The sequence below is a fragment of the Vigna angularis genome, chromosome 1 (genome assembly GCF_016808095.1).
Source record: "Vigna angularis cultivar LongXiaoDou No.4 chromosome 1, ASM1680809v1, whole genome shotgun sequence".
NCBI lineage: Eukaryota > Viridiplantae > Streptophyta > Magnoliopsida > Fabales > Fabaceae > Vigna > Vigna angularis.
This window is the reverse complement of record NC_068970.1, coordinates 62,540,347-62,567,154: the sequence shown is the minus strand read 5'-3', so window position 1 is coordinate 62,567,154 and position 26,808 is coordinate 62,540,347. Positions and strand designations below refer to the sequence as shown.

The following is a 26,808-nucleotide window of genomic DNA, read 5'->3' as shown; positions in this document are numbered from 1 at the left end:
TTATTAGGTACTTAAAGAATGCTTTTGGTTATGGATTATTATATGTTGTTGATAATTCTTCTAGAATTCATGCCTACTCTGATTTTGATTGGGCCACTCATGCTACCACTAGAAGATTTATCTCTGGCTTCTGTATCTTTCTTGGAACTGTTCTCGTTTCTTTAAAGTCAAATAAACAAACCATCATTTCTAAATCATCATTTGAAACTAAATACAGGTTCTTAGCTTCTCTAACTTGTAAACTGCAATGATTGTAGTACCTTTTAAAAGATTTACATATATCGCGTCATACTCCCTATTTAGTTTATTATGATAATAATTAGGCTATCCACATTACAAAGAATCTCACCTTTCATGAGAAAACCAAACATATACACATGGATTGCCACATTACTAAACAAAAGTTTCAAGATGGTCTCATCAAACTTCTTCATGTACCTTATGCCAATGAAGTTGTTGATATTCTTACAAAGTCTCTTTATCTTTCTTCTTTTAACACTATTATGTTCAAGCTGAACATGCATAATATTCATGTTCACCTTGAAGAAGGATAATATAAAGATAACACATATTTTCTTAAGTTTTTCTTGTAGTAACTATTTATGTTTGATTCCTTTACTCTGAATATAATCACTTTTTGCTTTCACTTTGTATTTATTTCTTTGTCTTCAATGATAATAAAAAATATTTTTTTGAGCATTATGTCAAACACTGTTAATGTTTCATAATAACATAATATATTATTTTCCTTATACACTAATAAACACCCTAAAGTGAATAATATATTATTTTCCTTATACATTAATAAACACCCTAAAGTGATTTAGGCCAAATATTATATATATATATATATATATATATATATATATATATATATATATATATATATATCAATTATGTCTCTTTTACAATTTAAAAATGAATGACTTTTTTTAACGGGACACTATTTGTATTTGGTTTGTTGTACTTTTATTTCTATTTTATGCAAGTATCACGTATTCTCCATGTAGTGTACATTTTGGATACTAAGTTATAATTCGATAAATGATTTTTCTTAAACTTTTACATTGTCATGTTTTCTTATTACAACAGTTTGGGGAATGCATCATTATCTATTAGTAATAAAAGAGACATGATGAATATCATCAATGAAATTGCTATCTCAAGGAAATCGATGAAAAAAACACAAAAATATAATCAGACATAAACTCAAATAACATAAATAATTAACATCATTTTCAATTAAAAATGTTAAGATAGTTTTCTTTCTTATATATTATTTAATATTTTCATTATGTAATGATACTTAATTGTTTTCCTTTTGTTATATACGATTTCCCTCTTTATATATTGTATCCCAAAAGCTTGAGTTACTTTATGTCAATGTCTTCCCTTTAAAATCTGAAATCACTTGGATAAAATTCGAACTTAATCACACTATTTTGGAAAAAAATATTCCTTTATTCTCTTATTTTTGAGTAAAGAAAAGGAAATAATTATGAATTGATTAATTAAAAACAGTTTATTTTGAAGAGGAAGGTTGAAAGGGAAAGGAAGCGTTACTGAACAAAACAGAACTGAACAGTGTGAAATAAATTAGAGGGAGGAACCCTCGATTTGTGCTTTCGCTCTATCTTTTACAAATTTTCCCTTTTTCTTGCTGTGTTGAGTTCAGTAATTCCAGAAACATTACGCAATTTTCAAGCCGAACCCTACTATCAACTAAGCACTTGTAAGTTCGTTTGTCTTCGTCTAGGGTTTTGGTTCTTTTTTCCTCTCAAAATAATCACCAGAACTGATATTCGCTGCTGATTAGTAACGGATACTATTCATTGCTTAGAATGCGTGTTTGCATGTTATTTTGGTTTTGTTTTTGAAATTCGTTTGGAATTGATTCATGTTGTGTAGCTCGGTTTACAATCTGGAGGTATGAGTTCGTCTTCGGCAGATGTTTTTCCAGCAATTCAGGTAATAATGCTCCTTTTGTCTTCTAATCTGGATTGAATTTTTTTTTCTTCAGTAGATGTTTCCCTCCCTTTTATTCGGTCACGAAATCTTCTCTACGTTGAGCGAAACATAATCTGGATTGTTGTGAGAAAGCTTAGGGTAGTGCTGTGCTGGGATGCTTATTGCATTAAGGATTCAGAGTACTTTAAATGTAGACGATGGTGTGTTTGTTTTAGTTGCAGTGTATTGTTTACCATTTGATATGACGTTAATGATAATTTTGTTTTGAATTTGATGAATAAAGTAGGTTTGGGATCAAATTCTCAAGTGTTTATCATTGTATTTTTCCCTCTGTTTTTCATTGGATAAAATATATATTACAGGAAGTTATGCTGGAGTTCCGTGCTGGTAAAATGTTTCTCGAGGGAAAAAGGGTTGTTCCTGATACACGAAAAGGGCTTGTTCGAATTGTTAGGGTATGGTATAGTTGAATATTGAATAATAATCAATATTTTTCCTGGTATTTTAAACGCTTGTCGGCCACTACATTTCTTAAAGTACTTGCTTTTGTCTCAGGCTGAGGAGGGATTAGTTCATTTCCAATGGCTTGATCGCACACAAAATATTGTTGAAGATGTATCCTTTGTTTTCTGTTTTGTTATTCACTTCAAGGGAGTATCTTTTGTTTTCTCCGTGATTCAAGTATTTGTAATGATATATAAAGTTGGGAACAGAAGGAACCGAATGCTTATTGGAACAATGACACATTTTTTAACCACATGTTAACATTGTGAATATTTAAATAGTGGAACACTAACAGTCTGCTAGAAGCAAATTAATAGTAACTGAAGTCTGGAGATTGAGCTGTGAACTTGTTAATATTTTACATTGTGCTAAAAATGAAATAAGTTGGCCTCTTACAACTAGTATAGGAAGTATCTTACTTGTCATGTTCTGGGAGTTCATTTTTTTAACATCCGTAATTTTAAGTTCAATTTGATTGCGGGACTCAAATCTGATGTCTTCTGAGTTGTTTTTCCTGTTCCTTGCTGACCATTATTCTGTTGATTATTATCATTCTCTTTTTTACAGTACCACTGTGAGTCTATAATATTATGTTGCTTTTCGCTGGATTTTTCTTGACCCAAGCTAACACAGGATCAGATTATATTTCCCAATGAGGCTGTTTTTGAGAAGGTTCCATTGCTTTACTGTAAATAATTTTGGTTTTACTATTTTTTGATGATTATAATGACTCCAATTCTTGGTTGCATAGATTAATCAAACATCTGGAAGGGTTTACATATTGAAGTTTAATAGCGATGACAGGAAATTCTTCTTCTGGATGCAGGTAGTTCTACTACTTAATTTCCTCTTATTCAGTAAGTGTTGCCTGTATTACTAGTGTTAGATGTTAAGGATTTATTTTCTGTTAGTTGGGCTTAGCCCATTCTGTATTAAGGGCATTGGCCCTTATGTTTCACTATAAATAAAACTACCCTTAGTGTATTCAATACACAAGGGGATATTTTCTCCTAATCCTCTCCATTTCTCACATGGTATCAGAGCATAGGATTAGGTCCAGCCAACTCTAGTTTCCGGCAAAACTCATCGCCGCCGCCGCCGCCGCCATTGTGGCCGCCGCTGTCGCCGCCGCTGCCGCCGCCGCCTCCGCCGCCGCCGCCGCCGCCGGAGTTCCAGAATTGACCGACGACCACATCATCGGCATCGTCTCGCCCGGGCGACCACCGTGGTACAAATATCGCAGCCAACGGACCAGTCACGCGCCTCCACGCGCCGCCGCCAGAATCGCCGGAGCCGCCGCTTCCCACCGCGCGTGACGGCGCGTCGCCGGAGAGTTCCGTCGCCGATCTGGACCGCCGTGATCGCCTCCTCGTCCTCTTTCTGGATCTGTGATCGTTGCGTCAATCGGAGTACTTTGGATTTTTAGGGTTTCTCCTTCTCCATGGCATCTTCCTCTTCTACGAACACTTATGTTGGTGGCTCTTCTTCTGATCCTTCAATATACACCAATTATGTGAATGTACACTTGTCTATTGACAAGTTAGATGGCACAAATCATGCAACATGGGCGTCTGACATCAAACTTTGGTTGAAGAGTCAAGGGTACTTAGATCACCTTACTCAAGATGTGACTACTGCTACAACGGATGACACTTCCCGCTGGATGAAAATTGATGCTCAGCTATGCATTGTCATAAAATCCACCATTCACTCCTCGTTGAAACAAATGTTTCGATCATATGAAACATGTTCAGAAGTTTGGGCACAGGCGAAGTTGTTGTACACAAATGACACTCAACGCCTGTATGGTGTTTGTCAGGACCTATTAACTGTTATTGGTCCACGCAATCATGGTCCCATGGCCGAATATTTGGGTAAAATTCATGCCCTTCTTCATGATTTTAATGATATATTACCTCCTGCTCCCACTCCTGCAGAAGAACTGGAACAACGATCAAAGTTCTTCATGTTGTTGGCTTTATACGGACTCTCTGATGATATCTCTCATGTCCGTGATCAGATTTTGGGTTCTCCTGTCATACCCAACTTTACTTCTACTTGTTCAGCTCTTCTGCGTATACCGAGCAAACCAGTCACTGAGACATCTCCTCATATTGATGACTCCTCAGTTATGGCTATCCAACGTAATGATCGAAGTCGGCCTCGCAGGCAAAATAAAGGACGTGTTACAAAATGTGACCACTGTGGCAAGTTAGGCCACAAAATTGATCAATGTTATGCACTTCATGGACGACCTCCTCGACCTGTAGCAATGGCCAATTCTGAACCATCTGGAGACCCTCCTACTTCATCTAATACCGTAGAAAAACCTGCAATCTTTAACGAATTTCTCAGATGGTATGAGGATCGTCAGCACTCTAGTTCCACTACATCTGCATCTGTTGCACGTACAGGTACACCTTTTGTTGGTCTGACTCACTTTCACTCCCTCGGATCTTGGGTCCTTGACTCAGGCGCCACCGATCATATCACTGGTAACAAGTCCTTATTTTCTTCTTTGTCATGTCCGGATAACTTACCCTCGGTAACAATGGCTGATGGGTCTAGAGTCTCATCTCATGGTGTTGGTACTGTTGATATTTTTCCGTCCATATCCATTGATCATGTACTTTATGTTCCCGGGTCTCCTTTCAACTTATTGTCCATAAGTCGTCTAACTCGTACCCTTAATTGTGTTATCTCATTTACTAAAGATTCTGTTTGGTTGCAGGACCGGAGTTCGAAACACATGATTGGCACAGGATGTGAGTCTCATGGCTTATACCATCTCCGCCCTTCTCCACATGTTGGCGTAATCATGGAGTCACCATCCCTTCTTCATGCTCAGTTAGGTCATCCTAGTCTTGCCAAACTACAACAACTTGTCCCGAGATTGTCACAATTATCAAGTTTGTCGTGCGAGTCTTGTCAGTTAGGAAAGCATACTCGTAGTTCCTTTCCTCGTAGTGTCTCACAACGGGCATCGTCCCCTTTTTCATTGGTTCATTCTGACATTTGGGGACCTAGTCGTGTTAAGTCCAATTTAGGTTTTCAGTATTTTGTTACTTTTATTGATGACTACTCAAGATGTACTTGGTTGTTTTTAATGAAGAATCGTTCTGAGTTGTTTCCTATTTTCCAATTATTTTTCAATGAAATAAAAACACAGTTTGGGGTTTCTATTCGAACTCTACGTAGTGATAATGGTCGTGAATACCTTTCTCAATCGTTTACACATTTTATGGCTTCTCATGGTATTCTTCACCAAACCTCATGTGCTTATACCCCTCAACAAAATGGGGTGGCTGAGCGCAAGAATAGACACCTTATTGAGACAACTCGTACTCTTCTAATTCATGGTCAAGTACCCTCACGTTTTTGGGGTGACGCCGTTCTCACGGCATGTTATCTTATAAACCGCATGCCATCTTCCGTCTTAGATAACAAAATCCCTCATTCTATCTTGTTTCCTCAAGATCCTCTACATCCTTTACCTCTTAGAGTTTTTGGGTCTACTTGTTTTGTTCATGATTTTAGTCCTGGTCTTGATAAGTTATCTCCTAGGTCTCACAAATGTGTCTTCTTAGGATTTCCACGGTCACAAAAGGGCTATAAGTGTTTTTCCCCTTCCCTCAATCGTCATTTTATCTCTGCTGATGTTACTTTTGATGAATCTTCTTTCTACTTTTCACATCTATCTTCGAGTTTTGAACCTCCACCTGTTACTGTTGATATTCCTATTTTCTGTGATTCTCCTAGTGATGCTCCACCCATTTTGTCTCCTCCTTCTTTGGACTCTCATTCACCACAGGATCGTCCTTCACCACCACCCCTTCAGGTGTATAGTCGTCGCAATCGTCTCCCTCATGACTCACTTCCAGTGCCGGTTCCTGTGTCTCCTCCGGCTCCAGCAAATGAGTCTGACCTGCCCATTGCCCTTCGTAAAGGTATACGCTCTACCCGTAACACTTCTCCCCATTATACTGTTCTTAGTTACCACAGATTGTCACCATCTTTTTATACATGTCTCTCATCCATTTCTTCTGTGTCCATTCCCCACTCTGTGGGTGACGCCTTAACTCATCCTGGCTGGCGTCAAGCTATGCTGGATGAATTAAGTGCTTTACAGAAAAGTGGAACTTGGGAGCTTGTCCAATTACCATCTGGAAAGTCTGTTGTTGGTTGCAGGTGGGTGTATGCTATCAAGGTTGGTCCTGATGGCACTATTGATCGTCTCAAAGCTCGATTGGTTGCCAAAGGCTACACACAGATTTTTGGTTTGGATTATGGTGATACCTTTTCTCCAGTGGCAAAAATGACCTCTGTTCGCCTATTCATTGCCATGGCCGCTCTTCGCCAATGGCCTCTTCACCAACTTGATGTCAAAAATGCTTTCCTTAATGGTGATTTGCATGAAGAAATTTATATGGAGCAACCGCCTGGCTTTGTTGCTCAGGGGGAGTCATCTGGATTGGTATGTCGTCTTCGCAAATCCTTATATGGACTAAAACAATCTCCTCGGGCCTGGTTTGGTAAATTTAGCTGTGTTGTTCAACAATTTGGTATGTCTCGCAGTGAAGCGGATCATTCAGTGTTTTATCGCCACTCAAATGCTGGATGTATCTACTTAATAGTGTATGTCGATGATATTGTTCTCACAGGAAGTGACTATCTTGGCATCTCTAAGATGAAACAACACCTTTGCCATCATTTTCAAACCAAAGATCTTGGCAAACTCCGGTATTTTTTGGGTATTGAAGTAGCACAATCCAACACCGGTATTGTCATATCTCAGAGGAAGTATGCGTTAGACATCTTGGAGGAAACAGGGTTAATGAACTCTAAATCTGTTGAGACACCTATGGATCCTAACATCAAACTCCTACCAAATCAGGGGGAGCCTTTCTCAGATCCTGAACGGTACAGAAGACTAGTTGGCAAATTAAACTATCTTACTGTTACACGTCCTGACATTTCCTTCGCAGTTAGCGTTGTGAGTCAATTCCTAAACTCCCCATGTGAAGACCATTGGGATGCGGTTGTTTGCATACTGAAGTATATTAAAGGATCACCTGGAAAAGGTTTGCTATATGGTCCTAACAACGATACAAAAATCGTTTGTTATTCAGATGCTGACTGGGCTGGTTCCCCGTCTGATAGGAGATCTACTTCTGGATATTGTGTCTCTGTTGGTGGCAACCTAATATCATGGAAAAGTAAGAAGCAAAGTGTTGTGGCAAGGTCCAGCGCAGAAGCAGAATATAGAGCTATGGCATCAGCTACTTGCGAGCTTGTGTGGCTTAAACAATTACTCAGTGAATTGAAATTTGGAGATGTCACTCAAATGACACTTATATGTGATAATCAAGCTGCTCTCCATATCAGCTCTAACCCTGTCTTTCATGAGAGAACCAAGCACATTGAAGTTGATTGTCACTTTATTCGAGAAAAGATCATATCCGGAGACATCAAGACTGAGTTTGTTAACTCAAGCAACCAGTTGGCAGACATATTCACTAAGTCCTTACGAGGACCTAGAATTGATTATCTTTGTAACAAGCTTGGAACATATGATTTATATACTCCAGCTTGAGGGGGAGTGTTAGATGTTAAGGATTTATTTTCTGTTAGTTGGGCTTAGCCCATTCTGTATTAAGGGCATTGGCCCTTATGTTTCACTATAAATAAAACTACCCTTAGTGTATTCAATACACAAGGGGATATTTTCTCCTAATCCTCTCCATTTCTCACAACTAGTTTTTACATTTCTGTATGATCCTTCATTGTATCCAGGAGTCAAATGCAGACGGTGACTTGCAACTCTGTAGCTCAGTGAATGATTACATCAATAGACCATTGGGTAAGTTGCTCTGTTTTTACTTGAAGATAGAAAATGCCATACTTCCTTTTTGTTAGCTTAAGCTGTCTTTCTGTCATCAGTCTGCTTAAATGCCATTTGTGAAATTAGTCATGGCAAATATTTTCCAAGTCAATTTTTAAGTAGTTTTGGAAAATATTAAAGTTTACTTTCATTTTGAATTATTGATTTTTGGCTCTGAGAAATTTAGTAAATTGGAAATCACTTCCAAGAAGTATACACAGTCCATTGTAATCCAACTCTATTATTGACAATTCTTTTCAGAATACAAGAAAACCACTGATCATGTTACAAGTGGCTCTTAATTATCATCTAAGTTGTGTGATATGGGTATGGGTGCTTTTAAATGTTCAGGTATGGGTTTGAAATAATATGAACTTGCACATGCTTGGGGGGATCAGTTACTACAGGATGTTATATAAAAGATACAAAACCATAAAGTATGGAGGGTTAAAATCATTTGTTAAACGCAGTATTCTCAACATTTTAACCCATGCCAGCAAAAATATCAGAGGAAAACACACATTTGGAAAGTATCCATATGGTTCATTAACAGAAAATCGAACAACTTAACTACAAAACTCGGTGCTTTGTGTGGACCTTTGTACTCAAGTGATTAGTGAATATTGGTTACATACTGATCTGTGATAAGTAGTGGTAACATATATATACCTGGCATGGCTGGCTACAACTAATATTTAGAAGAAGTACCCATGTCTCACAGATTTTCATTGATTGCTTAAGGACCGTAATTGACTGACCCTACAGGCATAACTTCAAATATCTGATGTTTTTGTATAGTTTGGTTATTGTTTTATGAGAAGATATAAGTATATAACTAAAGCATTTTATAGTTGTTTATTTTTTGGTTATTTGATCCTTTTGATTAAGGTGGCTCATATTTTCTTGTAATTGGAGCTATATTATCACAAGAATAAGTAGTCTGAGTGGGCTCATTATTATCTTACACATGCGAATATCAAATTTCATCAGTCCACTGCCTAATAGGTGAGGTGATCCCAGGCACTATGATTATTAATTATTTATGCAGATGTGTTTCTAGCTGTGTAACAACACTACTGAAAAAAATTGTAGTTGGAAACCTTCTGTTTTGTTTTGGCTCTTGGATTTTGTTTTGAATAAGGTCTACAGTTATTTCATAGTGGCATAGGCAAATAGATAAATTTATAACATGGAAATAAATAGGGAATTACATACTGATTTACAGAGTTAGGTGAAGAGGAGCCTGAGGGATCTCTTCCACTTCAAGTGTCTGAAGACATGGCTGAGGATGACATCACATCTAGGTATTGATGTATTTTGGATATTTAAATGTTTACTGATGCTTGGGATCACAATTAATGATTTCTTTTTCTTGGTTTTGTTTTTCTCTTTTAATTGATGAAAGTAATTTTCACTTCTTGGTACAAAATACTTTATTTCTAGATCAGGTGAATTCTGGTGAAGTTCCAATGAAAGTGGGAAATTATGCATGCTTATGCGTTTTCTGTTTCAGATCATCTCACTATCTACTGTCTACTTTATTTACTTCCCATTTTTGACCCATTTGCTAGATACCCGTGTTCTGTTAGACTATTTTAAGACACTGGCAAACCCACTTTGACTAGGGTTCTTAATGTGGCTTTCCAGCATTCATTATAAGTCTGGTGCTTAGAATAAAAAATAGATCTGATTTGGATGTAGTATATGCTGTTTTTATGACAAATAGTTCTTTAATGAAGAGTCTTAGAGAGTGGAGTTAGATCAGATCTAACTCAACTTTACAAAGTTAGCTTATGAGGTAATATTTACACCCAATCACTTGTATACTATGATTTAGTCATATTTTATGTATATGTGAAATCTTTGAGAACCCCTCATGTGAAGGACTCATATTTTGAGTGTGAGACTAGATATTTGTAGGTAGTTTGACATCAAATGTCATGATATATCAAACAAACCTTGTTAGGATAGACTCTGATACTATTATAAAAAGTAGTTTTATGTCTAACTATCAATCCTACAAATTTGACTTGCAAGGTGAGGTTTGTAACCATTTATATATACTGTAATTTGATTATATTTCTAGTTGATGTATGATTGCCAATAAAGAGAAAGAAAGTATTATTTTGTTTAACAAATTCTCTCATCTCAGCCAGCCAATGGTCTATGTTCTAAATGACGCATGACTTCATTATTCATCTCCTGCCAAATATCTTCAATTTTTTTTCCAAGCATGAGGTTATGTATTTGAGGTCGTAGTGAGTCATGACCATTCTTCTTTTGAGATTTGGTCAGTCTAAAATTAAGGGTACATTTTATAGGGAGAACTGTTTAGTTATGCTTTTGATTGGAAAATCAATAGTTGGGATGGGATTATGATGGAACATAGGTACATGTGTGGCAAACTATGAAGTTGTTAAAATCTCAATTTGTTTTTTTAATTGCTTACTCTTATATAACCAACCGGACACTAAATGTATTGGATTTTTTTTGTTGAAAAGAGCTGCAAACTTAGGTATCCCAAACTTGCGTGTGGAAGCAACTAGTGATGTACCGTCTTCTGGTCGGGTTAGATTGGAAGATCTCCAGAGAATATTGAGTGACATTGGGCCTGCAGGTAACAAATTCACTTGAAAGAAATATGTATTTTATGTATTTTAAAATTGAGACCTAACACGTTATATTTTTTCTGATGAGATGTTTGCAGATAGTATTGTTGATCCTGATGGAGGTAATCTTTCCATACTATATTCCATTCCTTTTGAATACAAGGATGAATATGTCTTCGACATATAATATTCCATGCTATTTTTTACATTCGAAGTTCAAAACTAGAGACTGTATGGCTCTTACTGAAGTGCATTTCTCAGCACGATGATGAGAGAGGAATAAGTATGAACTAACCAGGATACACTATTTTATCTGCTTAGTTATGGGTAACACAATCTTTGGTTCACCACTTGAATGGTATTAATTTTGGGGAGGCTCCACGGGTGCTTAATATGCATGCGTAATATTATAATGTCCAAAGTTTCGTGTTTAATGCCAGTTACCATTGCTGGTACCATCCTTTCTGATTTGGAACTTCTGATTGCCAATTTACAATGTGGTGGATTCTTAGGAATGAGTTAGGCTCTTTATTTTCCTTTTTTGGGGCAAAATGTTGGTAAAATAAATATACTTTTGACAATTTTCCTGTATGTCTCTAGGCTTGGGACTTGGCGATATATTGAAGCCTGATCTAATAATGCCATTGATGGAGACATTACCTTTGGAGCAGCGTTTAGCTCCCTACTTACCTGAGGTAGATGTCAATATGGTAATTGAGTTTTAGTATTCCTTAAGTTACAGATTCATGCAATATTATTTTTGATGCAGGGTAAGTGGTCTCCAGAAGAGATATTGGAGTTGTTACAGAGCCCACCTTTCCGTCAGCAAGTAGATTCATTTACTTATGTGAGAACAAAAGTGCCTCACTTATCTTATTTTACATTTATTTTCAAAATATACTCAATAAATGTGTTTATTTATTTATTGCTATAGGTACTTCGTACTGGGCAGATAGACTTGTCTCAGTTTGGAATTGATCCAAGTAAATGTGAGTAGTACTTAGTCTTTTAGCCCGGGTATTATTTAGTTCTATTCACATTTGTATTTTCTTCTCTAATCTAGCTTCTGGTGAGGACCTGTTATAATGGGTGCTGATGGAATCGTCATGTTGTTCCCTTTTTCCCTTTGGTATGGTAGGGGGTTTAGAAGTGAGTTGTGGGAAAAGGGACTTGTCATTGAACACCAGCCTTTTTTAGGGTTAAACGTGTTGCATGGTTGTCTTGTACAAATTGGGAGTTCGCTATTTTATGCGTTTTTGAGAAAGGACACAAATGAGAAAAAGAAAGGCTAGAAACTAGTATCGAATTATTGGTTTGATAATTTAATATTGATGGTAATTTTTTCTTTCATGGCAGACAAGTTCACAGTTTTGTCTTTTCTTGAGGCACTTGAGGATTCTGTTTCCGAGTCGTTAGAGTCTGAAGAAGCTAGGCAAGATGATCAGGATTTAAGATCTCAATCTTGTAATCGTCATGACGCAATGGATGAATCTCAGTAGAGTGGCTTATTCAGCATCGTTCTTTTTTTTTACTTCTATAAATACAAGAATCATCTCATGTTTTTATATTTTTGGACATTTTCTGCTTAAAAGAAATTTAAAATGCAGTAACAAGTTGCAAATGTCATTTGAGAATCTTTAAAGGTTATATAGTGAAGTATTGATCAATAAAGTCTAAGCAATCTGCTTCCCGTTTCTTCAAAAAACTTTTTCGTAAGTTATACTAACATGTATTAATAAATCAAATTTTAAATATGTTTTCAGTCTTCTAAGCTTGAGTTTTATAAATGCTATGGGTCTCTGTCAAATAGATGAGCATGAATTTATTATTTATGGTAGTGAAATTATTATTTAATATGTAATTTAAATTATTCGCAAATAGGCATCAGTTCAGTCAGTCCCGTATCAACCTTGTGTAGCTTCTCTGGAGCTGCTTCTACGTGGGCAGTGTCACCTTTGTGCAGGCTCTAAACCTGAGATCTTGTATTGCTCTTGTAAAAATGTTAAAGTAGTGTTGAGTACTGATTGATTTTTTAAAGGTTGATAGAGAAGTGTTGAAAAGTGGTTCTTGATAAGAAAAACGTCATTGTTCAAACTGTAAGCAAACGACCCAACTTTGACCGGTTGGATTTGGTTATCGGCATTTGAAAATTTTGATGATAACTAAGGTGAATGCAAATTAGTTTTAGGCAATAAAAATATGCTTGAAATTGTTGTCCTTAATGATTTTTCACTTTTCACATAGAGATCATGGATAGAATAATTTTCAACTATTGACTTTTAATAATGATGTTTGACTACCAATATGAAAAATTAATCCCAATAGTGTTAACTCTACAGGTTTACACCAGACAAATATTCTCAATTTTAGATCGCAATTTTTACTTTAAAACGTTTTAAATCCAGTTTTCACCTAAATATTAGTCAGTTCTTTAATTGGTAGTCTTACTTCTTTAAGTCTATTTTTAGACTTTTCCCAACACCAGCTATACTGCAAACTCGCAACTAATACAAACAGCCATTAATTTTAAAAGAAATATTTCTGAATAATTTAATCTTTAATAAATAAGTGTAACCCAAATTAAACTAAATGTGAGTTACGCTGATAGACCGACCTATTCACATACATCCTCACCTATAGGATTTGACGCACAACATATGCTTTTAACGGAATGCATTTTGAGTGCACAGATGTTAAAAAATGTTTTACAACTACTCTGTAAAATATTCCAATAAACAGCGTCCTGATCACTAGAAATTGGAATAAAGACAACAGAGGATGCTTAAGCCACATAATTGCCTTCGTCAATTCTGCTCAAAGCAAACATCTCATCTGGAAACACCAACCGGACCCACCTGCTCAACATTTTGTAGAAATTTTAATTGCCATCCACATCGGTGAAATTTCAACTTCTGGAAGAGAAGACAACTTTTCGCGAGCACAAACTTTGGTGAAGAAACTAGATGAATTAGAGTCATACAAGGCTGGTGCAGCTTTTTCTTCCAGTCATGCTTCACACGTGCAAACCCCATCAATTTTAGTTTCGTTTTGCCTTAAGTTGGAGTGTCATTGCTGCCCTTGGGAACCTCGTAAAGGGTTATACTACTGCTAGCACCAGTTTGAAGCATTTGATCTTCCTCATTTTCCTCCCTTGACTGAAAGTTATCGAGAATTTCAACAACCTGGCTCATTAGAGGTCTTCCTTTCGGGTTTTGGCTAAGACATTGGTATGCTAAATGGGCTACCTTTAATGCAGTTTTACTTGAATATTGTCCCTCTAATTTTGGTTCTAAAATTTTCAGAAGTTTCTTATTATGATTCAGAAGCGGGCGGGCCCACTCGACCAAGTTGTGCTCTCGGCTAGGCCTGCTCTTGTCTAATGCCCTTCTACCAATAAGCATTTCAAGTAGTACCACCCCAAAACCATATACATCACTTCGAGCTGTCAAATGACCTGTTCACGATGACAAACAGGTTGGTTAACAGATGTAATCTCACAATTTAAGGTTTAAAGAGCTGTTGTAAACAAGAAAAGAAAACATTGTTTTTTTTCTTTTTCTACAGCATAAATAGTTACTTAATTTAGAAATACCAAAAGGACAGTCCAGATCCAGTGCACAAGGTCTCACCTATTAGGGGCTGAGAAGGGTAAATGTTCCCACTCATAACCCCGCAAAAAGAGAGCCAGCTTACAGGTTTTGAACCCGTGACCTATATGTGATCACATGGCAGTAACCTTATTGGCTAAGGCTCACCCTCGTATACTAAATATTAGAAATAAAGCACTAAAATTTGACTCGTGAAATATGCTTCAAGTAATTACACGTGTTCGTAAATGAGAGACCAAAAGAAGTTGATTTATGTTTTAGAGACTAAAACGAACGTACAAAAACATATTTAACCGCTAAAATTTAACCACGTCTGGTGCAAAGTTACTTCTACCTTTTCATTTATCATTAAAAATATTACCCAGACCGAAAAAGGGAATAAAAAAAAAAGTTATGACATATTATGACCTAATTCAAAAACAAAGTTCAAATATGATATAATATAAAATACAATACCAATTCCAAATTTCCAACGTCACAAAACTCCAACAACGGACAGAAATCTAGAATCTAAGAAATGACCTACTTGTTTCTTTGTCTTAGTCTTGATATCGAACAAATTTAGAGAATCCAATTTAACACCTATAGAATATGTTTTAATGCAATGCATGCAGGCTTTCATTTCCAACAATGAGTTCAGACATCTCCAATAAGAGTTGTTTATGACAATTGTTTAAATCGCATAAAAAATGAATATTTGCACTTTACTTTTATCATTTTACGAATTCTTAAAATTTTGGAGAATTCAGGAGAAGGAAAACATTCACCCATCAACAGCTTCTAGTAACTCACCAGTCATGACATACTCGGGAGCAGCATATCCATATGTGCCCATTACTCGTGTTGAAACATGGGTTTGGTCCCCCATTGGGCCATCCTTTGCAAGACCAAAGTCTGAAAGCTTCGCATTGAAATCCTGCAAGTTTATACATACCTCTATTTATTAGCAGAAACCTAGACAAACTTCACTGGTTTCACAGTGGCTCACAAATAAACATTTTGAAAGAGTTATAGCCCGTTTTTCCCTACATTACTTTTTCCGAATTTTTAAGAAAGGAAATAATTCGGTGGAAGATCTGTGATTTGATCGAATAGGACGGTCTTCTATTTATCAAACCAACAAAATAATAATTTGCTAGAAAAGGGAATTGTGCAATAAGCATCTTAGGATAAAAATCCTCTAAAAAGAATCAAGAAAATAGAGACCACACATTAGAACAAAGACATTGATAAGCAATGCTCATCAATCGCTCTGCATTTTAGCCATTGAAAGCCCCGAAAAGAAACCATTATCAGAGCACCACAGATGCAAAAATAAATTTTTATCCCGGCTCCTAGGTTGAGTAGTTATGGAAGACCAAAACATGGTTTTTTTGTCCCTTGCACATTTTGCTGAAGCTAAGAATATCTATTGATGTAAAACAAAAGAAACGGGTTTTGAGAAAACTACAAATCCCAGTTTCTAGTAAAAGTTGGAAACAAAAACTTATTTTTCAGATTAGAATAGAAGACAAACCTCGTCTAGCAAGATATTTGAAGTCTTGAAGTCACGATATATAGTAGGTCTTTCTGCACCATGAAGAAAAGCCAGCCCCCTCGCAGCATGTAAAGCAATCTTCATTCTTTTTGACCAAGTCAATGTTGAGCCCACTCCTAGCATCAATAAACAGTATGATGGTTAGGATGGTAAAGTAGAGGCCATTTCTTTACCAGTTTTGTCTTTTATAGTTACGCTACAAGTAGAGGTAATGCACTTATGGAATAGAATGGTAAGAATTATAAGTTTATTCAAGGCTTCCGTGTCAAAATGGAGCTTTGACAAAAGATGGAAAACTAATTACTACATGAATTGCTGACAAAACTGGGGGCCTTATTAGGTTATTAGCAGGTGAAATTTCAAAGAAAGCATTTACAGACAGATGGATCAATTTTTTCCATCTTGTTTGTCAGAATGAAGCTTTGACAAAAGATGGGAAACTCATTACTACATGAATTGATGACAAGACAGGGGGCCTTAGTCGGTCATTATCAGGTTAAATTTCAAAGAGAACATTTACAAATGAATCAATTTTTCCAACATCTTGTTTGATCGTGCAATTAACTCATCATGCTACAAGCCATCTAAAAGATAGAAGGCCAAGTACTTCAGAATCATGCAGAAGGTTAAAAATATTGAAGGTCATTACGACTTTGGAACCTTTGCTCCCCCAAAGCAAACTACATCCGAAAAACAGCCACTACAAAAAGGGGATAAATGGGCAGAGAGAGAGGACAATAAGGTGGTGTACACTGTACACCAATTTGAAGCCCAATGAAGGCTTCGCACTTCAAATCCACAAGATGGGTGTTAACATAATTGAGCTACTCTTTTAGATAAAGAGATAATTATGTACCCTTCGTCAACAACATGACAATTCAAAACACAACCTCCTCCTGTGTACAAACCCAATTACAGATAACATATTAGTTAAGAAAATAGGCTGATCCCAGTACATAAATAACCTTAGTCCAATTTGAAATTTAAATACATTAGCAAATTTAATGCAAAACTTACTGCGAAAAAGATGTTTCTCCAAGCTCCCACTTGCCATGTATTCATAGACCAATAACCGGTGTTCGTCCTCACAGCAATATCCAATGAGCTTCACCAGATTAGGGTGACTGAATTGACCTAAATAGTTAACTTCGGTCTGCAAAGTAAAGAAAACCATAAAGCTAAGTTCAGTCTTGTACACTCTTTACTTGCATAAACTCCTTTCCACTCTAACCATCAATTCTCATTATCCAAACACCAAATCAAATTCAACTAACAGAATGCACAACAATAAATGGTTCATTATTTACTCTTTTCAACTCCTAACGATGGCAGAAAAACAACCAATTGCAAAATGCACCTCACATAACACGTTGGGATTATTTAGCCAGCATATGTTAACAGAAACAATTAAGATAGAAAAATGGTAATCGTAAATGTACTGCTGAGATTCTATACCCAGCGTTCACTCGTCATACTAGGCTAACTACGTGTGTAGATATAGTTAATAAGTGCTTAATAGAAAATGGATGTAATTGTATACAATTATCAATGTCTACCAGTGGCACCATTGGTTAAATATATATTACAAGTAATTAATAATGTCATAAGATTACTAAATTATCTAATATTTTTCAACTTTGTCTTCCAGGTAGTTGAGTAAATGATGCTTGTATTATACAATTATCAATAAGTATTTGCTGCGCTAAATGTTAAATATGTCCCACAAGACCACTATAGTGCTTCATAATTAGTTGAAAATTTTGTTCGTTAAACATGTGGTCAGGGAATGGATCGCAAGTTCAGCATAAGAAAAAATAAATAAAAACTGTTTAGAGATGAGATTAGTCCTTAGATTGATTTCAATACCCCATATTCACACACACAAAAAAAGTCTCACAGGTGTTTAATACTTTCATAAAATTATTGAAATATGTAACGGTCATGTTTATAATAAATGAATATTTCTGTGCAAATATGAATGTGTAGTCAAGACACTAGTAATAGATTAATATGCCTCTCTCAAGTGGTTAATATGTCACGACCTTATTGAAAAGGTGTGATGGTGGTTGACTGATCATTAAATTCATTTAACATAGCGGGTGAACACTGAGCGCACGTTTTTCAGCGGGAACATTACACTTTTTATTCAGATAAAAGGAGTTCAATGTTAAATGGCAAGAGTAGGAAAAGTAAGTTACGTACGAGCCATTCCCTGTCTCCTTGAAATCCTTCGCGATTAAGTTCCTTAATTGCGACCTCAGTGGTCTTGTAACCCGACCTCACACCATGGTCTATGACGCCTTTATATACAACTCCGAAGCCTCCTTCTCCCAAGATGAAATCGGGACGAAAATGCTTCGTAGCAAGCCTCAGTTCCTCGTACGTGAAACTATCCACATTGCTGTATCCAACACCTTCGCGGAGATCTTTGATGTTTATGGAAACAATTGGAGCGGCAGATTCATGACCTACTGATCCTATTTCAGACGCTAATCAACGTCAACCGATGAATACGACGAAAATTGGATCGGATGGAATCGTAAATCAGAGTTACCTTGAGGCTTTGGCTTAGCGTTGGAATCGGAGACGGAGAGGTTGCTCTTGTCTTCAATGCTAAAGCAAATCCCCATGAATCTGGATCTGGATCGAAATCGCAGAAAACTGCATTCACGTTCCTTTTCGCTTTGGAGTCCCCTACATTATTTCATGGATTTGAGATGGTTCGAGGGAAAATGGAACCAACTACCAAGAAATTGGAATTGCAAATTGAATTTGAAGAGAAAGAGAGAAAGAGAGAGAGATAGAGAGGTTTGACTGAGAGGAGTGAAGAATGATTGATGGTTCAATGGCGTTGAGTTCACCAATGAGCGTAGATAGCGCCAAAACCAAGGGCTTCTCTTCTTCTTTCGTTTTGGTCCCGTCTCTGTTACACAAAATACCCTCTAATCCCATACTATTTACACCTTTGCCATTTCCGTTAGCAACACTTTTTCTTTTTATTATGCAAGAACGATCTTATTTCAAATCAGGGAAACTTAAAAAATGAAAATTTAAAATAATGGAAGTCAAGAATTTCATTGTGTAGGTAAGAATAACAGTAATATCAAGATTCAATTTCACTATATTATTAAATATATATCAATTCATTTACACAAGTTTTAATAATATACTTGAAACATCAAAACAATAAATGGTTTGATAAATGATTAAGTAATAGAATATGTTTCATTAATAATATTGATATGATAATTCTTTTTTGGAAAATATTGAGCACTTTAAGGTCTAGAAAATAAATATTCACAAAAATTTATATTTCATTACTAAATGTTATTTTATCTTAGCCAACATAATTTATAATTTTAAAATGAATATCTCAAATTATAATAGTTATAATAGTATTATAATATAAATAAGACTTAAATATTAGTCTTTATTTCTGTTTAGTTTTTTTAATATAGTATTTTTTTTCCAATCAAATTCTAATTTTTATCAAATTTATTTAATTTAATCTTTTTTATAACATTATTTAAATAGTTAATATACGTGAATAATATATGTTACAGTTCATGACATACATTTATATGCTATAAATTATTTAAATAATATTTATAAAAATCTTGATTGGAAAAAAACTAGGATCATAGAAAAATTTAACAAAAACGGAAATCAAATAAGTATTTAAACTTGTAATAAAATAAGATTATTATTAGAGATACAACTATTTTATTTTCTTACTAAACTAATTTTTTTAGAATTCTTCATTGATTAAATTTACTTTTTCTCTTAAAATATGATTATTTTATTACATTTACTTATTTTATAAATTGGTAGCCTAATGGTTATGAATAATAGATGAATTATTGTAAATTTTGTCCACTAAAATTAAGACGTTACTCATTTCGTGGTCCACAGATCCAGAGAAAATACAAAATTTGGCATTTTAGTATTTGACGTGTTTTATATGACTAACCGTCTAATTCCAATAGCCCAACGACATTACCATATTTCATTGTTTCTTACGGTAATCATATTACGTTTGTCACGTCCAGCATCAGTATTTATATTTCATTGTTTATTACGATAATCATATTACGTTTGTCACGTCCAGCAGCATGAGTATTTAGAATAGTCCTCTGAACAAAAATTGACAGAAAAGAGAAAAAAATAAATAAAACATTCTATATAAGTCTAATCATATAAAAAAATTGACACAATTTTCTAAAAAAATCTTAAAATAATTAATTAATAGGTTTTTTATGTTAATATAGTGTTGTAATTGTAGAGCTTAGGCTTTCATTTCCAACACAAAACTAATCTGATAAATACATTATAATTTGCGTATTATTAAGCCTATGCTAATGAAGATGATCCATGATAACACTGACATATACAATGGGTGCATTGAGAGCACTAAAGCATTTGATTTGTTTGAGTAAATACACGACGACGATACTCTCCCAGAACCCATATGGGAAAAATGTTTCTGTACGAAGAGTAGTTTAGAGTACAATTCCTCATAAATACACCAGTGATCTCCTGTACATGGATAAGGGAAAAACACATTCATCACAAAGAAAACACGTAAATCGTTCATTTCACTTCGCATGAGATCAGAGTATTTTTCACCTGTTGGGGGAAGTCTCCATCTTCCATCTGTGAATTGATCAATAACCTTATTCCACGCTCTACTGCTGTTGGATCTATCTCAACCTTTTTCCCAGCAAAAAAAAAAATCACTTTTAACACAATAGCAGCTACGAAATTGAACTCTACAGCAGTAGCATATCTAGAGATCTGTCTACTAACCTGTCCTGCATCAATAAGGGACATCAAAGCCCATGATGTTTGAACCAGGTTTGCTCTGTTGCCTTCTAGATTTGTATATACCTGTTTGGAAAAGATAACATCTCATAGTCTTAAGTTTACTTTTTATACTTTTGTTCGAACCATTCTTGTGTGATGTACAAAAAGTAATTTTTATACCTTGTTTTGGCTTGACAGGTAACTCTCACCCCATCCTCCATTAGGAAGCTGCTTTGACAGCAAAAAATCGCAAGCTTTGCGTAAGGCATGACTGTTACGGTAGTTTTTTCCACAGTCTGTTAACCCCTTTACAGAAAACCAGGTGCCATATGTGTAGCAAATTCCCCAACAACCAAACCTGAAAAGTTGAAAAGTGTAAGGGTTTATTTGGCTATGGTAAATGAACTAAACCTTGTACCTTTTCAACCAAATATAGCTCCAGGAAATCAAAACACAAAATCTTATTTATTGGAAATATCAGTTGAAACAAACATTTGCTAAATAAGTAAACATAAAACTACTGATACGAGAAAGAAAAGAAAAATACCATGATCCATCAGGATTTTGTGCCTTTTCAATGTAATGGATTGCTTTAGAAATGCAATAATCGATTTCCTTTCTTCTGTGTTTTGGATATAACTTTCTAAACAGAGCCAGTCCCTGCATTGCCGATGATGTGCACTCAACATACCTATTTCACAAACATTTCACACAGTAAGCAGAGAGAATTGGAGAAAAAAATACTGCATGAACAACAATGACAGCGTAATCTTACTCCATCTCAATGAGAGTGTCTTCAAAGATTTCAGTAGGATTGAATTTCTGCAGCAGTAGACACGAGTATATCTCTCAGCTATAACAATGTGGTGAAATATATATAACTCAGTTTCACAAATCAGAAAAACTCATTTTCTTACCTCTAACCAACGGTAGGCTCTTTGAGGCTCCCAAGCAGGGAATCCTCCATTGCTGCTCTGTAGTGTTAAATGCAGTTAGTATTACAAAATCAAAATTACAGTTAAAAATTTCACGGTGCATTCTAACTAGAGAAAACCACACCTGAAGAGATAGGATCACATTCACAGCATCGTAGAATCTATCATCTTCCATTTTCTCACCAACTAGTTCAACAGGCATTTGTGACAATAGAAGTGCAGCCTGCAGAGAATGTGTTTGCACCATGTCAAATTCTACTAAAAGTTGATAGATGAAGTTCACTTTAAGCATGGATTAATTCAAAGAACTCATGAAAAATAAGCAGTTATATTTTCTTAATGAGTTGGACCAAACATGCATTAAATTAATCAATTGAATTTATATGAACCTTTAATCCTTCTGCTGTGCAATCAGAGACTTGCCAACCCTGATCCTGCATTGAGAACGTCCATGCTCCTTTGGATATGTGTCTATGCATTGCTTCGAAGTCACCTGATGGATTTTCACGTACCTTCAATCAAGAAAATGAATGGTATCAAATTTCTCATTATGGTTCTGATTCTGAGTATTCTTCACGTTTATGCAAGCAAAATGCTTATTAACATGTAATGTAACCTGGGAAGCCTTCACGAAGTGATGTGCTTTCTGAAGTGTAGATCCATAATCTTCACTCAAATCACATGAAAGGATTGCTTGTATGGCTAATGCTGCATCCCACAGTTGAGACCCAAAACTCTGCAATTTTTTCAGTGCATTAACATGGTGCATTGTGTGACTAACAGTAAATTTTACACTTTTCAGATTTTGATTATTCACAAAAGTTTTGTCCAAACAAATCCATGTAATTTGTACTGATGCTAACCTGAATTTTCAAGCCATCTTCTGCAAGCCAGAAGTAATCAGGGATTCTAGCTAAATGAAGTTTGTATGCCTCTGAGTTGGGATTTTCGACCCAACGTGCAATCAAACATAGCACCTGACATGTAGAAAATTCCATTCAGTAACCAACTTCAATGTTCTAATTGGCAATAATACTGTTATTTAATGGATTAAGCAAGTTTGTTATTAACATTACCTTCTCTACACTACCAATGCAAAGGTATCTACTATTTTCATCCTCGTAACGTATGTGATCAATTGCAACTTCTAGTGCCTTCTCTCTCAGCATGGAAAAGGGCCAGCAGTTCAGAAGAGGCTCTGCCACGTGATGAAGAGATGCCCATAACATATCTTGAATCAGAGGATGAGGGTAGTAGAGATCCTCCTGAAATTTCGTATTTATTAGAGTTTAATTCATACCAACATCAAACAGTTTCCTTAATAAAGACAGAACATCACTAAAAGTAACTAAAAAATTGCATCTAAAACAAAACCTTGGCAACCCTGCTACGGCATTTATTCCAATCGATTTGACCATAATTCTGGTTGTACATTTCTTCTCTTAGTGATATGATTAAGTTGGTAATAGGACCCACAAACTTCTTCCCATACAAGTATGACATGGGCATGTAAACTAAGCGACAGTAGCATAACATTTTTCCTGTATAACATTTGCAAAGAACTTCAATAAGCAAATAATTGTAGATATAAAAGAAGCATCTTTCATCACCCTTTCCCTTCCCTGATTAAATTATATGATTATGAGGCAAGGTAGTAAACCTGGATGAATTGGGGTGTATTTGGGCAAAAGCCATATTTCTGGTGGGAGAGGGTTACACCCTGACCACTCATAAACTCCAAGAACCTGCATAATTCAAAATATACGTTTGTTCAAGATGTTAAAGTTCACTTATTAGATGATGCATACTATAAGTAGTAAACTATAAGCTTGACTTAACCCAACAATAGAAAACAAAATTTGCAGGTATAGTCTAAATTAGTTTTATGGACTGCATTTATATAGTCTAAATTAATTTTATCTAGTCGACGTGGGAGTAATATATATTTGTTACCGTAACCCAGAACTTTCCCCATGATGGAATAGCTTCTAAACCACCATGGTCAAGGATCCATTTTCTGCCTCTAGCCATTGCCCTATCTTCACCATCTTCAGGTCCTTCTCCAAGAATTCTCAAGGCAATGTAGCTCAACGCTGATCCAAACATTGTGCTGTGACCCTCTATATGGAATCCCCAACCTCCATCTTTGTTCTGTCACATGTGACAAGACCAATAGGTAATTAACTCAGTTGGAACCAGATTGCATGCAGAAATCTTACTTTTATGGTTTATTTTCAATGCCAGTCTTGCTTATTGTCCGAGCCTGTGTCAGGGTTATTTTCATTCTTATATGCACAACTTCAGAGACATGATAAACATACCTGGTGATTATACAAATAACGAATAATTTCCTTCTGATGTTCTGTTCCTAAAACAGCATTCAGGGACCCTGTAATATAGAGTGCCATAACCTGAAAATATATATAGTTGAGCACATGTGACGTAAGCTACAAGAAAGAAACGTCTAAATTTTATAAATAGAATATGCACAATTAATTTATAAAGAACTTTAAAACTATATATACTAAAAAATATGGCAACAAACGAATGAAACCCGTTTTATAATTTAAAAGTAATGAAGTTTAAGAATGATGGTCATTTGTAAGCATAAATGTATCAAGAAATTAATCAGTCTAATTAATTTACGAATATAAATTAAAAATTAGTTATTTAAAAGATAAAATATAAAATCTAATAATATTTAAAGAAAATATAAAATTTTAAAATAAAAAAAGTAAACGTTTTTAATAATTACCTTTCAACATTAATTAAAACCACATGATAAGAAAAATGACACTATATATATATATATATATATATATATATATATATATATATATATATATATATATATATATCTTTTAAAACTAATAAATCTTTATTGCAAGAGTCCTAATATAGGATCTTAACTTCCTTTTCTTTACATACCACATTATTTTTAAGATCCCATATTTAATTTTATTTTAATGTAAAAAGTTTATAAATCTTCATTTATTGATATTAATATGTTATTTACATTTCAACCTAAAAATATGTATTATTATGAAATATTTCTACCCAAACAATATAAAAATAAAACTTTTATATTCATGTCCTAAAATCTTATTTAAAATAGAGAGTTTTAAATCTATAATCATACCAACATGAGTCATGAAATAGAAATACAACAAGAGCAAAAACTAAAGATATGGAGAAATGCTGACCAGAGGTTGAATGAAAAACAAAGGACCAGCAGATTCTGCAGGCCAGTGGCCATCATGGGCTTGAATTGAGGAATAAAAACTGATTCCCCTTCTCATCGTATTAATCAAACCTTCTTCTGTAACTTTCTCTCTGTCTGTCACCTTCACTCTTTCTGGAATCCAACCACACGTGTGCTCCTTCCTCAGCTGACACATTTCAAAGTCAACATAGTTCTTTGTCTCAAATTTCAACGACCACATGCATTTAAAACTCAAGAATAATGGACTTTCGAAAAGTCAAACAATAAGATAATCTCACTGGGAATATTGTTGCAGAAAAAACGGTACCTGCATTCTGAGTAGAAGATCAGCACTTTGCTTATTAGAAAACCGATTTTTTCTGTATTCCTCTCTCACTCTTTCAATCTCAGCACGTTCTTCTGGAGTTCCGGCATTCGGATCAAACTCCCAATGTTGTCGTCCGATGAAGTTGTTCACGGAAATTAACCCTTCTCCTCCTTCTGCAATCTTCAACTTCCACATCCTAAGACAAAATCTAGTTACTAAGGGAAGATAATTAATGAAGCTTGGTTTCAAACTTCCAACACCGACCACGTCATGTTTGATTCAAGTGTTCGGCATTAAATATATTGCCGAATGAAGCTCGGCATGCCACGAGTTTAATTTTGAGTCCAATCTAGACAACTTATAAAGGAAATAGGCAATTGATTTCCAAACAACAACCCACTGTACTTACCCACCCATGAAGACTCTAAATAATTCAAGCACGATTTTTTTGTTTGCTATATCAAACAGTTTCAATCTTCGAAAGTCTCTTTTCAATACGCATCTTCTAACACATGGTGGAAGAAACTCAAGCACCAAACGAAACAAAAGCTATGCTTTATAACGAACCCACGACACGTCTTTGAAATAATATATTCTGGCACTTTTCAAATCTCACGTAAAGAATCATCATAGTAGTATTTGATTAAACGACTAAAACGTTTTCTACCACGATTTCGACAACTAATAGCTTTTATAGGATAGAATAATCTCATTTTTGACTAGGTAATCAATCATTCATACTTACTTAATGTTGGATTTTGAATGTGCTAAACCTTAGACCTAATTAAAGATAAAAAGTTCTTGCTCTATTATGTCATTATTAACAGAGAAAAAGTGAATTGACTAAAACTCCGTCAACATTTAGATGAATCAAAAGCAAAACAAAAAAAATAAATTATAAATAAAAAAGTAATAAAACATGATTTGTATTCATAATAAAATATGATTAACATGTGCTCTAATATTAGTAAGTTGTGTTCTTTTTTTCAGAAAGAGGGTTTTTTCAAACCTCTAAAACAAGTTTTGTAAGGGACGAGACTGAATTTTAAAGTTTCAAACGCTTTTTCTCTTATTTAAAACTTGAATTTTTGTTACATATCTAATGGACTGGGAGATAGAGAGTGTTAAATTTGTCTATTTTAATAATACAGCAGACTAATATTTATAGAGATGGCTTAGTTGTACTGCTTACACACGCATATTAAAATTTAAATATTATTAAATCGTAAGGATTGAAGTTATTACTTTATTTTTAATATTATGTGTTCTTATAAATCAGACTATATGTTATTACTATTTTATCTTATGCAATTACTTTCTTTATTATTAATATAGAAATTTATATTTAAATCGAAATTAACTAAATTTATCAATTTAAAGTATTTTTGTGAAGTGAAAATTTTAAATTTGTTTCATAATTTTCTGATGAATCG

General features: G+C 34.9%; 3 protein-coding genes across 4 annotated transcripts; 1 reads left to right on the top strand and 2 right to left on the bottom strand.

Moving 5' to 3' along the window:
• Positions 1-1,540: 1,540 nt before the first annotated feature.
• On the top strand, positions 1,541-12,656 carry LOC108322962 (26S proteasome regulatory subunit RPN13). Its single transcript, XM_017555279.2, has 14 exons — positions 1,541-1,732; positions 1,909-1,968; positions 2,331-2,423; positions 2,524-2,583; positions 3,106-3,144; positions 3,224-3,298; positions 8,266-8,332; positions 9,579-9,657; positions 10,855-10,970; positions 11,061-11,084; positions 11,563-11,657; positions 11,732-11,809; positions 11,897-11,951; positions 12,319-12,656. The coding sequence occupies exons 2-14, from the start codon at positions 1,930-1,932 to the stop codon at positions 12,459-12,461; spliced, it is 963 nt and encodes a 320-aa protein (XP_017410768.1). The 5' UTR covers positions 1,541-1,732; positions 1,909-1,929; the 3' UTR covers positions 12,462-12,656.
• A 948-nt stretch (positions 12,657-13,604) lies between these two features.
• On the bottom strand, positions 13,605-18,984 carry LOC108322953 (probable serine/threonine-protein kinase PBL17). 2 transcript variants are annotated; one of them, XM_017555269.2, is made up of 6 exons: positions 18,662-18,984; positions 18,310-18,578; positions 17,125-17,260; positions 16,087-16,223; positions 15,363-15,486; positions 13,605-14,416 (listed from the first exon to the last, which is right to left on the bottom strand). In XM_017555269.2, the coding sequence occupies exons 1-6, from the start codon at positions 18,735-18,737 to the stop codon at positions 14,016-14,018; spliced, it is 1,143 nt and encodes a 380-aa protein (XP_017410758.2). In that variant the 5' UTR covers positions 18,738-18,984; the 3' UTR covers positions 13,605-14,015. The 2 variants fall into 2 exon arrangements, with proteins under 2 accessions (XP_017410758.2, XP_017410757.2); XM_017555268.2 differs by having other exon boundaries at positions 18,310-18,584; positions 18,662-18,983.
• Positions 18,985-20,364: 1,380 nt separating this feature from the next.
• On the bottom strand, positions 20,365-25,742 carry LOC108322906 (lupeol synthase-like). The gene is made up of 18 exons (XM_017555202.2): positions 25,376-25,742; positions 25,049-25,234; positions 24,167-24,256; positions 23,799-23,996; positions 23,506-23,590; positions 23,220-23,386; positions 22,922-23,110; positions 22,709-22,822; positions 22,462-22,581; positions 22,235-22,357; positions 21,970-22,068; positions 21,828-21,884; positions 21,686-21,732; positions 21,458-21,601; positions 21,091-21,268; positions 20,914-20,994; positions 20,734-20,817; positions 20,365-20,643 (listed from the first exon to the last, which is right to left on the bottom strand). The coding sequence occupies exons 1-18, from the start codon at positions 25,568-25,570 to the stop codon at positions 20,518-20,520; spliced, it is 2,283 nt and encodes a 760-aa protein (XP_017410691.1). The 5' UTR covers positions 25,571-25,742; the 3' UTR covers positions 20,365-20,517.
• Positions 25,743-26,808: the final 1,066 nt, after the last annotated feature.